The sequence below is a fragment of the Lonchura striata genome, chromosome 4, assembly GCF_046129695.1.
Source record: "Lonchura striata isolate bLonStr1 chromosome 4, bLonStr1.mat, whole genome shotgun sequence".
NCBI classification, from domain to species: domain Eukaryota; kingdom Metazoa; phylum Chordata; class Aves; order Passeriformes; family Estrildidae; genus Lonchura; species Lonchura striata.
Genome location: NC_134606.1, coordinates 2479753 through 2494113, shown reverse-complemented (window position 1 = coordinate 2494113; position 14361 = coordinate 2479753). Strand labels below are relative to the sequence as shown.

The 14361-nt window shown below is 44.1% G+C and overlaps 1 protein-coding gene across 1 annotated transcript in view; it reads right to left on the bottom strand.

The window, feature by feature from the left end:
- Positions 1–4772: 4772 nt before the first annotated feature.
- Positions 4773–14361, bottom strand: part of DNAAF9 (dynein axonemal assembly factor 9) — a 71179-nt gene continuing 61590 nt past the window's right edge. The window contains exons 35-37 of the mRNA XM_021526813.2: positions 12979–13044; positions 12577–12670; positions 4773–11187 (exon numbers count right to left, since the gene is read on the bottom strand). Coding sequence (XP_021382488.2) covers positions 11075–11187; positions 12577–12670; positions 12979–13044 — 273 coding nt within the window. The 3' untranslated portion in view covers positions 4773–11074. The remainder of the gene's footprint in view (positions 11188–12576; positions 12671–12978; positions 13045–14361) is intronic.

The following is a 14361-nucleotide window of genomic DNA, read 5'->3' as shown; positions in this document are numbered from 1 at the left end:
TGAGCTCAGCACTGTCTGGGAGCCAGAGGCAGCAAGAGCTTCCCAGGAACTGAATTCTGCATCCCAGAGGGACCAGCGAGTGCAGGATGGAGTTCAGCAAGTCCTGGATGATGCTGATGTCCCTCCTCAAGTCCCTCAGCCCCAGGTGGAGGGGCTGGCTTCTAGAACTGGTGTTAGCAGGAAGCTCTTGGCTATAAAGGTGGTGAGACCCTGGCACAGGGTGGCCTCCCTGGATCCCTGGAAGTGTCCAAGGATAAGTTGGACAGGGCTTGGAGCCACCTGGTCTGACCTTACCATGAGATTTTTCTCTCCCTGTTTCAACCAGGCTCAAACTGTGAGGTTTTTTTTTTAATTCCTTAAATTTAAAAATTACAATGATGTAATTAAACATCCTTAAATTATAATGATGGGATGGTTTGGGTGGGAAAGGACTTTAAAGATCATCCAGTCCTGCCACTGCCATGGGACACCTTTCACTGTCCCAGGTTGCTCCAAGCCCTGTCCAGCCTGGCCTTGGACACTTCCAGGGATCCAGGGATGTCCATAACCACCCTGCATCCTTTCTTCTCTCACTCCACGCTGATTTAACCCCTTCAATGACTGACCTTGGCAGGAGGGGCTGAAAGGATCACAGCTCAAAGCAATGACCCTGTGTCCCTGTGAGGAGGATGAGACACACACAGGAAGGGGAGCACATCCCAACCCTTTCTGTGCCCGCTCCATCCTCCCACATCCCCCCAGGATCCCATCCCAATGCCTGCTCCTGGTTGCTCCTTTTCCCCTGACCTCTCCCATCACGTTCCCAGGAAAGTTTATTGTTAGAACTTGCACCCACCTCACCTAAGCAAACAAACAGCGGCCAGCGGAAGGGACACCCTTCCCAAAGCCAGCCAAGCCCAAAACATTTGTGTTTCGTTTGCTTTGCAGCAGTGATTTTAATCTGCAGCACACACCAAGGGAGCCCAGGCCTTGCCTTTGAGAAGAGAAATCTCTTATCAGCCCTGCTCTGTCATGACCACATCCCACTGCCAGGGAGAGGGCAGGGGACAGCGGGGCCTTGAGATTTTAGGGGGAAAATTGCATCATTCACAGGGATTTTTTTACTCCATTTTCAGAAGGAATGAAGTTGCAAGGAATGCAGGGAATTATGGAATGGGTTGGAAGGGACATTAAGATTGTCTCATTCCATGCCCTGCCATGTTCAGGGACTCCTTCCACCATCCCAGGTTGTCCCAAGCCCTGTCCAGCCTGGCCTTGGGCACTTCCAGGGATCCAGGGGCAGCCACATCTTCTCTGGGCACCCTGTGCCAGGGCCTGCCATCCATCCCAGGGAACAATTCCTGCCCAATCTCCCATCCATCCCTCCCCTCTGGCAGGGGGCAGCCATTCCCCATGTCCTATAATCCCAATGGTCCATTCAGGATGGAATTCAGTGAAAGGAACAGGTCAGCTCTGACAGCTGAAGGCATTTGGGAGGCATCACAAATTGCAATTCTGTCTTTGTGCTCTCCTTTGTGCCAGCAAAGGGAGAAGGGATGTGTCTGCTGGTACAGGATGAACTTCAGCACTTAGCCCAAGAGTTTACATGTCTGAATCCGTGCTATTGATGATTCTGAGGTTGTAGAAAGTCTCTGCCTTTCATCCCCATTGCCAAAGCAGAAGCCATAATTGGTCTGTGCTGGTTTCCAGGTTGTTTATTCTGTTTATCTCTAACATGTTCTGCTGCCCTGCCCAGCTCTGTCCTGCAGGGCAGCGTGTGGGGCTCTGCCCTCAGTGGGATGTGACAAACATTAAATACCAGAAACTCCCTGGGCTGCATTTACAAGAACGTGCCAATATCTGTCACCTACGTTGGACAGTGTGTCCCCAGCCTGAACCAACAGAAAAATGCCAACACCACAGTGAGACATGGAGGGCATGAAGAAGGAGAAAAAGGACAAGACACACCCAATTTCCTCCATCTTGTCCCCTTTGAACCCCTAATCTAGAATCCTAAAATTTTACTTTTGCACCCATGCCACACTTAATTATTACTTATATCAAACACTCAGAGCTGGTAATTGATCCTGTAAGATTGCAAACTCTTTTCCATGGCCAGAGATCACAGCCAGTGTCTCTGGGGGCTCTGTCCAGGGGGGTTCCTGACCTGCCAGGGTCCCAGACCTGCCAGGGCAGCCAGAGGGATGCCCTGGATTCCCACATTTCCACAGGGAAATACAACAAAATTTCCTGTTGTTGCATAGGAAACACATATTTCAGGAGTCTTCAGCATCCAACCTGCCTCTGGGACCCTCCCTGAAGGCTGGTGACATCCATCCTGACCTGGAGCAGGGAACTTCCTCCTCATTTTCCTGGGATGGTCAAGGGCTGCAAAGAACTCCAGAGCCTGGGGAGGGCAGAGATCCCAATCCAGCACCCGAGCTGGGAGGGTGTGGGAAGGCTCCAAATCCTGGAGAAGGGTTTGGGGACACCTTCAAACACCTTGCAGGGCCTGAAGGGGCTCCAAGAGAGCTGGAGAGGGACTGGGGACAAGGGATGGAGGGACAGGACACAGGGAATGGCTCCCACTGCCAGAGGGCAGGGATGGATGGGATATTGGGAATTGGGAATCATTCCCTGGCACAGGGTGCCCAGAGCAGCTGTGGCTGTCCCTGGATCCCTGGAATTGTCCAAGGCCAGGCTGGATCCACCTGGGAGGATGGAAGATGTCCCTGCCCGGGACAGGGGGTTGGAACTGGATGATATTTAAGATCTTGACTTCAGGTTTTACTGCACTCAAGCACCTTGGATATTCCAGATGTCTGTCCCAAAAATCCTGTGACCCATCCCTCCAGCCCCTGTAGCCTCTCCTTCTTTTCCAGCTCCTCTGTTCTCCTTTCTCCAGAGCTTCCCAAAGCAAGGAGAGGCCCAAGGAAAGGCTGACAAGATAAAGAGTTAAAGCAGGCAAAGCCAAACCTTTGGAAGAAAAAGGGCTCTGCAATAAATCAGATATTAGAAGGCAGGAAGGTGCTGTATAGAGGAATCAAAGTCCGGAACAGGATGTATATAAAGCAAATATTGAACTAACTTTGATAACACAGAAAAATGGAAGATTTTTGGTGGGGTTGAGCGAAGGCTCAATTTGAACCATTAGAAATTTCCTGTTTCGCTCGTGTGGGGCGGTTTTGCAGTGATCTATACAATGCATTGTGTGCCTGCTGAATTCCTAGCCATGAATGGGTCACCCACATTTTTCTTTCCATGCGGTTTTTTTTGTTGTTTTTCTGTCTGTCCTGGAGCAGTAAAGCTATTGAAATCCTCCAGGCCTTGCCCGTTGGGTGTTTTCTTTCCTACCAAGACATCAAACTGCCCTGAAGGTTTATTTTAAGCCAATTCAATAGGAGGGATCACACAAGCACCTTGTGGGACGTGTACAATGGGAGCCAAACCCAGGGCTATTCAATTAACAAGTGCTCCCATTTTCATGCAATTCCTGTTGGGAATTCATTACTTTAATTAGGCTGGCAATTTATGGAACTAAAGAGGCACCCGTTTGTTGGCGGACACGTAGGCAAAGAAATTCCAGATGAGCTCACATGGAAGGAAGAGGAGCTCATGGAAAGCCAAGGAGAGCTGGAAACCTCTCCAGATACAACCAGGCTGACCAAAACGAGGTAATTAAGAGCAAGAAATGGGACAAAAAACCCTGATTTGGGGTATGCTCAGGAAAATCTACCTCATCTCTGCTAGGAAATGAAACTCAGATAGTTCCCCATCATCTAAAGCCTCTCAAAGCATTTTTAACACCCCATTTTTTTAATGGAAAGGGTGTCCAGCCCTGCACAGCTGCCCAGGGCAGTGGTGGAGTCTCCATTCCTGGAGGGATTTAAAAGCCATGTGGATGTGGCACTTGGGGACGTGGGTCAGTGGTGGCCTTGGCAGTGCTGGGGGAATGGTTGGACTGGGAGAACTTTTGAGCAATGTGTAATAATCCTTTCCATGAAGAAATTTTCCCAAATATCCAATCTAAACCTCCCCTGGCCCAGCCTGAGGCCGTTCCCTCTCCTCATGTCCCTGTTCCCTGGGATGAGATCCCAAATCCATCCCCCCCTGGCTGTCCCCTCCAATTCCTGATTTACAGCTGGGAGCTTCACAGCAAGGGAAAACTGGATTTCAGTCCAAACTCCAAGCCCCAGAAGCTGCTGGTTTACGTGCACACCTGGAATACGCAAAGCAGGCTGGATTTACATAAATCATTCCAAAAAACCAAATCAAGCACAAAACCTCCTCCAGCGAATGCAAAAGTGATGTAAAACAGAGACACAAAATCAGCTGCAGGCTCAGCTTAACCAGCAAAAATCTGATTCCTGCTCAGCCCCTCAGGGAAAGAAGGGTAAATTGGGATTGCCCTCTCCATGGCAGCCAGGTTTGTGATCCATCGATCTCAAAGCTGCATCCTCATTTCTGTGAGCACAAGGAAGGTTTAGCATCTCCCTCTATTTGTAAATATGTAAATATCAATTTATGCTCACACACAGCTGCTGAAAAACAGAGAGAGCAGCACAAAGCAGATGAATCATCTTCAAGTTTGAATTTTACCCAATTAAAAGCCCAAGCAAGGTCTGAACTTAAAACAGCAGCTAAAAATATCCCATAAAACCTTATTTTTTTAAATTTGAATACAAACAACTCACCTTTCTGCCAGTTCAAAAAATTTAAATGAAAACCACTCGAAGTTTAAAAATTCCAGCTTAGAAACCTGTGAGTTTCATTAAAGGAGCCAAAGCCAGGCAGTGGATGGATACTGTTTATTGGTTCTTTCCATCACATCTGAGTTACAGGTGTAAAAGTCACACAAACTGCAGGTATAAACATGTAAAACAATACAAAAATAAATGGAAAGGTAATTTTATATTTACTGAATCAAGTTGTGTAATAAATACGAGAGGCAAAAAGCTTCAATCACACCATTCAGCTGAACTGAAGTTACAGTAGTGTGTGTAAATAACACGTTTTTAACTTAGACTTGCAAATATTAAAGCATTGAGAACTAGTATAAAAGTGAATTTTGGCACATTGTAAAGTGAGAAGTGTTAGGTCAGGATCCGGCTGTTGTGTAAAAATGAAGCAAATTCTCACGAGCTTTCTGAGGTACATTTTTAACAACCTAAGATTAGATCAACCTTGTGGTTCTACCAACTCACAGTTCACAATTCACTATACTAGTCACAATTTTTTTTTTCCCTTTTCAAGAATACCGAAAGTATTCCAGAGCTTAAATCTGTGCAAATTCTGACAAGTTTCAATTAAAAAATAACAATAATTATAAAAAAAAAAAAATTCCAACTTATTAGGGAACTCTCACATGCAACTTAACTCCTCCCTGCAATCCGGTGTGTTAATTGCAAAGTGTAAAACTGGATTAATCCCAAATTGCACAGCTTAAAATTCGAATACTCCCAGATTGCAGAGCAGCTCAAATTGCAAAGGTTCCCCTGCTAAGTTTGTCACATTTAAATCCTATAACTTCAGTAACTTCTGATCACACTCATTCTCAGTGAGGAGAAAGAAAAAAACACCACCACAAGCTGCTAACAAAGGTCAGCAAAGCGTGGAAACCCCTTGAGGACTCTTCAGCACTTCCCAAGCTCAGGAATGCCTGGACACAATTTTTTCCAAGTACAGTAAAAGAGAAAAGGAACAGTGTAATGGCACTTTTGCTGTATCCAAACATCAGTGGGTTAGAAATGGTGCTTTTTGTTGTTGTTTTTTTTTTTTTTAATTATACAGTAGCAAAAAAATGTTCAAACCTCAATCCTTCGGAGTAGCTCCATCCTCACCTGGACTTCCAAGGAGTGAGGACACCAAACCCCCTGGGCTGGGGATTCCATACAGTACAAACAGCTTTGACCAGAGTACAAAAGTTACACTCTTCTAAAAATAATAACAAAAAAAAAAAAAAAAATTCAAAAAGAGCTGCTGATCGTTAGAATCGACTCCCAAAAAATCAGCAACTGCTCTTCAACAGCAGCAGCATCAGGCATTTCAGTCCTCAAAGAGTTTTCTTTTAAACAGTTTAACCATTTGTGCTAATATTTGTCACTAGGTTAAATTTTTAAGTCCTTTCACCAAAACCGTTATTTTCCTTTAAAAAAAAAAGTGGGGGTGCAACCCCTGACATCCATTTATTTGGGGAATAAATGGTGTCATCTGCAAGGCACTACTACATTTAAAGGATACCATTGTCACAGTTTCACTATTTCGGTATTTTTCTTTTTTTTTTCTTTTTTTTCCTGTTCTGGTTGAAAGTCACAGTTCAAAAATAAATGCTAAAAATTGAGGTAATCAATTTCTTTCAATACCAAAATACATGAATTGAGCCAGTAGCAGTCTGGTGAAAGGTCTTTGTAATACACAGCTATGACCATAGAGCACATGCAGCACAGGACAGGAGGGTTCTAGGCCATTGTTCCAAGCTCTTCTGCTCCAGTTTTTAAGCAACAGCTCAATTTGCACACTCACCCCCCAATTATTTCCTTTTTTTTTTGTTCACAGGGCTTGGAACTCCAGCTGGATCAAGCCCCATCCACATTGATTTGAGAGCTGCACAAATTGGAGTTCTTAAAAAGAGTTCAGCAGAGCAAAAATCAGCTACAGCATCTTCATCTATTTTCAATCAATTGCACTTAAATCTACTCTGTATCCACGAGTTGAGACAAAGCCTCCACCATGTGCCTGCCGTCCCAACCACTGGAATTTCTTCCCACATCACATCCCACTACTCTAAAAATATGGCTTTGCAGGTGAGAGAACTGGGACTGGAACAGCTGGGTTTACACGGAGTTAATTGGCAAAGCAATTCCAATTGGAGCTCAGTTTCCTAATGCCCCTTTATATTGCAGCGCTAACCACCAGAATTTTGGGATTCCTAAAAATTCTGGGCTGTGAAATAATTTCATGCAACCAACTGGATTGAGTTGTAAACCCCTGGCAGCCCCCCCTCCCCCCAAACCCACTGCTAGCTACCTTTGCTCTACAGGCACTACAGGATATTAAGACTAAAATTTAGCCATGCATAGATAAAACTCACGAGCTTTATCAGGATGCTCCACACTTGTGATCCAGGGAATACCCCAGGAAAGCCTAAAAACACAAACTAATTGCTGGCTTTTACTGGCCTCTAACAGGATACAAGTAGTTTTTATATAAAGTCTCGTGGTGTGCAAAAAAAAAACAAAACAAAAAAAAAAATTAAAGTCTTTAATTCAGACAGCTTTCTAAATCTAGGAGGAAAGCAAGGAATGAAACCTTATCAATATTTTTATCCCAGCCTGCAGCACCTGGAATTCTACCTCTGCACTGTGGAACACTCATAGGACAGGCACCCAGCAATGAAGACCAAAACTACCTAAAATGTGCTTCAGGATACTGAAATTTCAGTTATTTCATATTCCAAAGGTAAAAAATACATCTCTTTAGCAAAGCGGAAACTCTAATTTAGCCTCAGGTTTGATGGCAGGGGTTAAATCTCATTTTCCTGCTTCGAGATGAGGCTGTGCAGATACATTTGAAGTATTTTAAGTGTCCTGCAAGAGATTTTTCATTCCATTTCTTGCTGTATCACAAACATCTGGTCAGAAAGAAAAGCTGCAGTTGCAGTAAAAGATTGAGCTGTCCCTAAGGCAAAGGAATATGAAAATAAAAAATTCCTGCTGGGCTGCTCTCACCTAAATTCTGAACACATGCATGCTACAATAATCTGCTTATTCAAATAAACTCCAATAATTACCTGTAAGTAGCTGCTAAGGTACTTTATAATCCTTCAGGCAGGGATTTATAAAGCCTCCTTTAAAATGATACTGAATTAAGTCAGGACAGGCTGCCAGCATTCCTGTTCTATCACTTAGGAACTATAAAAATTCTGTTGCAAGTACTTAAAAAGTTGATTTCTCACCAGCACAGTGAAATGTTACGGTGTGCAAACTCTTCTGGAAACTCCACAAACAAGTTCCTGCCTCTTTCAAGTAACTCCCTTTGCTATTTTTTACCTTTGGAAATCACTCATCTTCATGAAAAGAAATTCTTCAGTTGAAGAATCTCCCCCTTGCCTTGCCTGGTTTTTAGGACTGCAATAGGAATCCTCCAGGGATAATCTAAGCAAGGTGCACATTGCAGCCAGCCAGGAAATATTTTCCAGAATCCCAATGAGAGGACTGGGAAGAAATTAAGATTTCTCCACTGATTTCACCCTGAAATGTATAAATAGCTTTTCTTTAAAGCCAGAATTTCAAGTGCAGACTCAAACTGTGCTGAGGTTTTGAGATGGACTGTGCCCTGGCAAAGGTGGGGGTGGCAGTGTTCCCTCGTCCCTCTCTTTGGGAACACCCTGACAGCTCTGGGATTAGGAATTTATTCGAGTTGTTCCCACTGTTTCCAGAATTTTCACTTTGGGATTGCCCTAACAGCTCTGAAATTAAGGACTCTAGAAAGTGTTCCCCCATTTCTCATTTTGGGAACACACCAACAGCTGTGGGATCAGGGACCCAATTCTGAGTTTTTCCCACTGTTCCCCCATTTCTCGCTTTGGTAACATCCCAAAAACTGTTCATTAGGGACTCTTCTGAGTTGTTCCCACTGTTCCCCCATTTCTCACTTTGGGAACACAGCAGCAACTGTGGGATTAAGGACCCAGTTTGGAGTTTTTCCCATTGTTCCCCCATTTCTCACTTTGGGAACACACCAACAGCTGTGGAATTAGGTGCCCATCTGAGATTTTCCCATTCCCCCATTTCTTGCTTTAGGAACTTCTGAAAGATGTGGGATCAGGGACTCAGTTCTGAGTTCTTCCCATTGTTCCCCCATTTCTGGCTTTGGGAACACCCTGACAGCTCTGGGATTAGGGACACGTCTGAGTTTTCCCCACTGTTCCCCCATTTCTCACTTTGGGAACACACCAACAGCTGTGGGATTAGAGACCCAATTTTGAGTTTTCCTCACTGTTCCCCCATTTCTCGCTTTGGGAACATCCTAACAGCTCTGGGATTAGGGATTCTTCAGGTTTTCCCACTGTTCCCCCATTTCTCATTTTGGGAACATCCTAACAATTGTGGGATTACATGCTCATTTGAGCTTTTCCCATTCCCCCATTTCTCGCTTTGGGAATGCCCTGACAGCTCTGGATTTAGGGACTTAATTCTGAGTTCTTCCCACTGTTCCCCATTTCTCACTTTGGGAACATCCTAACAGCTGCAGATGCAGGGATTCTAAATTTTTTCATCTTTCTCCCATTTCTTGCTTTGGGAACACACCAACAACTCTGGAATTAGGGATTCAATTCTGATTTTTTTCCCCACTGTTCCCCCATTTCTCGCTTTAGGAACATCCCAGTAGCTGTGGATTAGATTAGAGCTTTTCCCTCTGTTCCCCCATTTCTCACTTTGGCAATACATCAACAGCTGTGGGATTAGGGACTCTGAGGAAGTGTTCCCCCATTTCTCGCTTTGGGAACACAGCAGCAGCTCTGGAATCAGGGACCCAATTCTGAGTTTTCCCCATTGTTCCCCCATTTCTCACTTTGGGAACACACCAACAGCTGTGAGATTAGGTGCCCATCTGAGCTTTTCCCATTCCCCCATTTCTTGCCTTGGGAACTCTCTGAAAGATGTGGGATCAGGGACTCATTTCTGAGTTCTTCCCATTGTTCCCCCATTTCTGGCTTTGGGAACACCCTGACAGCTCTGGGATTAGGGACACTTCTGAGTTTTTCCCACTGTTTCCACATTTTTCACCTTGGGAACACCCCAGCATCTGAGGGATTAGGGACACAGTTCTGAGTTTTTCCCATTGTTCCCCCATTTCTCGTTTTGGGAACACACCAAAAGATGTGGGATTAGGGACTCAGATCTGAGTTTTCCTCATTTTTCCCCCATTTCTCACTTTGGGAACATCCCAACAACTGTTCATTAGGGACTCTTCTGAGTTTTTCCCATTGTTCCCCCATTTCTCACTTTGGGAACATCCTGACAGCTGCGGGATTAAGGACTCAATTCTGAGTTTTTCCCATTGTTCCCCCATTTCTCACTTTGGGAACACAAAAACAGCTCTGGGATTAGGGACCCAATTTTGAGTTTCCCTCACTGTTCCCCAGTTTCTCGCTTTGGGAACATCCCAACAACTGTTCATTGGGGATTCTTCTGAGTTTTTCCATTGTTCCCCCATTTCTCGCTTTGGGAACATCTGACAACTGTGGGATTAGGGACTCTTCTGAGCTTTCCCCACTGTTTCCACATTTTTCACTTTGGGAATGCCCCAGCAGCTGTGGGATTAGGGACTCTGTTCTGAGTTTTTCCCATTGTTCCCCTATTTCTCATTTTGGGAACACACCAAGAGCTGTGGGATTAGGGACTCAATTCGGAGTTTTCCCCACTGTTCCCCCATTTCTCGCTTTGGGAACATCCCAACAGCTGCTGATTAGGGGCCCAATTCTGAGTTTTTCCCATTGTTCCCCCATTTCTCGCTTTGGGAACATCCCACCAACAGCTGTGGGATTAGGGACTCAATTTTTTTAATTATTCCCCCATTTTTTGCTTTGGGAACAGGCAAACAGTTCTGGGATTGGGGACTCTTCCGAGTCTGTTCCCCCATTTCTCGCTTTGGGAACATCCCAATCCCACATCCTGAATTCCCCCACTGACCATCGATGCTCCTGTGCAACGATTCCCAAGGGACACCCAGGCATTGTTTGATATCTGCACCATGGCCCAATTCCACAATTACATTCTGACCTTTTTAGGAAATAAATCCAGTTTTGCTTCTTGTCTCTTCCTCCTTCTTCTTTTTCCCACGTTTCCACCACAAGCCAGAGATTCCAGGTGATGCTTTGTACAGTCTGGAATTAAGGTGAAGTGGAAGCAATCCTGACAGTACAAACAGCTAAGCAGTTACCACGTTAAATGCCAACCTTAGGGGAACAATCCCTTAGTTTGGGAAGGAGTGCTGAAAACAGACATTTCACTCAATTTCTCATGAGGCAGAAGGACAGAAATAGCATTTTTGGTTCCTGACACAAGGACAGGAACGCTCAGGATCCACGTGCTTAAATCTTCTGCTCAAAGAGGTCGTGGTACTCCTGCTCCTCCAGCTCCCTGTTGTACTTCTCAATTTCCCTGTTGGCTTCTTCCAAGTAATCATTCATGAACTGGTCCATTACTGGTTGGGAAAGGTGAAGGAAGAACATTTGTGCAAATGGAATTTAGTAGAGAAGAACATCCAGGTTTGAAGGAAGTGCCAGTTCTGGGACACTCAGTGAAAGCAGAAATTCAATATATTACTTTCTAGAAGTTCTACAGTCAGAGCTCCCCCAGCTCAGCATTCCCAAGGAACAAAGGAGCTGCACAAGGGATATTTCCCAGACAGGAGGAAGATCTATGGGAAGTAGGAAGTAGGGAAGTAGTAGCAGGATTAGATGGGATGGTAGGAAAAAATTCTTCCCTGGGAGGGTGGTGAGGCCCTGGCACAGGCTGCCCAAAGAGGTTTTGGATTCCTCATCCCTGGAAGGGGCTGGAACAAGATCAGCTTCAAGGTCCTTTCCAACCCAAACAATTCTGGAACTCTCTGAACACATTTCCAGCTATTCTGCTGAAACACAAGTGTAAAACTCTGCCCAAAATTCAAATCCCCCAGAAAGGGTTAACCAGGCCTGCAGCTTTCCCTGCCAAACACCAAGGGGGAGGTGGAGGGAAGAATCCTGGAATGGTTTGGGTTGGAAGGAGCTTAAAAAGTAGGGCAGGGACACCTCCCACTATCCCAGAGTGCTCCAAGCCCCATCCAACCTGGCCTTGGACACTTTCAGGGATCCTGGGGCACCCATAATTTTCCAGTGAATACTGAAATTCAAGTTTGCTGTTGGGTTTTATGCCTTACATACAGAAATCTGCTTGTTTAAAATTTTTAAGCTGTCTCCAGAAAATAACTCTGTTTTTTACCAAGTTTGGAGAAATTAAGGTACAAAGTAAAGTGGGAATATAAAACCAATTAGGAAGTTGGTGACCAAAGACAGAAGCAAAAGGAAGGTATGAAAATGAGAGAATCACAGAATCATTAAGGCTGAGATCATCAAGTGCAGCTGTTAACCCAGCACAGCCTTGACCACCACTGACCCTGTCCCCAGGTGGGGACCAAGGCCAAGAGGAATACCCTGGAACCTTGGCAAGGAATTCCAGGGTAATACTAAGGACAAAAATATGATTGTTTTCACTTGAGTGTGTGCACACATGCAATTACATTCATTTGGAAGTTTTATCAGTCGTGCCCAGGCATTCAGTGCTATTACAGCACTATTTGGTTTGAAAAATATTTCTCTGACAAGCTGTGGTCGATAAATTATTCCCTGCATGAGCTCATGGGCAGTTTGGGGTTTGTTTTGTTGGTCCTATTCTGTTTCTGAGATCTTATCTTTCAAAAAAGGTTTTAAAACTAAGCTTTAGCTGGCAAGGAACTGGTTCTTTACCATATCTGCTTTGGCACTTAACATTTCAGAGCTGCACAGCTCACTGCCTACCTAAAACCTTCCCCAAAACCCTCAATTTTAAAGGATACATGGATGATAATCCATTTTGTCACCAAAAAAATTCACAAATTGAGTCCCATTGTAAAAATAACCAGCTGGAAGCGGATCCAAGTGGCGTTTCACCTGCAGCAGGAAATAATTTAAATTAAACACCTGTAGGGACAGTCCTTGCAAACTCAAACAGATAAAAGAAAATGGAAGGGCCATTACAGCAACCAAAGATGGCAAATTTCACACCCTCTTCTGCTTTCCAGAGTGAATTTGGAGCTCTGAGATCAGATTTCTATCTCAAATCCCTCCTGGACAGCTCCATAAGTGCTGTAATAATTTAGCGCTCAGCACATTTGTTGTGGCAGGTGCTTTGTCATCCAGATGGATATTTAAGGGAAATCAGCCAAAAGAAGGGTTTGTAAATTATTGCTGTTACTCACGTGGATGTTTTTGATTTCCTGAAGGGTTAACATTCCTCTGGTTTTCAGGGCTTTCCTCTGAGGTTTCTGTATAAAGAAGGAGATTCCAGTTATGTGACTACAGAATGGCAGTGTGATATCACAGCTTAGTTAGTTAAAAAAATCAATTAAAAAAAAAAAAAAAAAGGCAAAACCAAACCACCAAATAGAATAATGTATTTTAAAAAATTCATTTTTAAAATTATTCAGTTATATGAAGGCATTCACAACTGTGTTCTGAAAACAAAAATAAAAATTTACTGATCTTACAGAAACACTCAGAAATTAAAAATTCTGTTAAGTGTTTTAGACAAGACAATTTAAATACAGCTTTCCTGTAAGAAAGCTGGCACAAGAACAGAAAAACAACTTCATTTTGAGCCTGAGAAATTCTGTAATCCCTTTCTTTCCTGCAGCATGTGGTAACTCTTAGAGCTATCTGAAACCCTCAATTAGCCATGACTGTACAAAAAGTGTTTATAGTCTTGAATTGCTCAAAGAGGAAACACTTCACACTTGAGATAAGCATTTAAGTTCCAAGTTTTCATAAAATTTAAGTAGTATTCCACAAAGAGCTTTCTTACATGGCAAAGCATTTGTCTCCATATTTTAACCCTGTGCTAAGTACAGAGCATGAGATAATCAGCACAGAAAATGGATTAATTCCCTGTATTAACACAGGGGACCAGAAGATGAGAACCTGAACATCTCAGAAACTCAAAAACCTCAGAAATCTCAGAAGTTTAGCAACTGCTCCAGCCACAGTCTGCAGGAAACACTTTTCCCTTCCTACACAACTTTTTGGAGGGAGATGTTGTGCAAATCCTAATCCATATAGAAGTAACATGGAGTATTTTTTAACTTAGAAATGTTCCAAAAAGTTGCCCAGAGAAGATGTGGCTGCCCCTGGATCCCTGGAAGTGTCCAAGGCCAGGCTGGACAGGGCTTGGAATAATTTGGGAGAGTGGAAGATGTCCCTGCCCATAGCAGGGGGGTGGAACTGGATGGGATTTAAGGTCCCTTCCAACCCAAACCATTGCAGGATTTTATGGATCCGTGATTCTGTCAATCAGCTGTGGCAGTCCCTCTGTGCTAACTCTGCCTTCTGAGCTTCCTACAACAGCCACATTCCCTGCTCCTTACTCCTTATTGCATGGATCCATCAGCCATGCAGAAATACACTAATTAAAGATGACAAAATGAACAGGACTCTACCCTCCATTTCAGTGGATTACTTCCAAGGAGGTTTAATTTAGTGTATCAAAACAAATTTTCAGCTTTGCCAGCATTCAGGTACTGGAAGAAGATTTATTTCATAGCACACTTCAGCCCTTGGCAATCACAGCTCAGCTAAATCATCTTGTG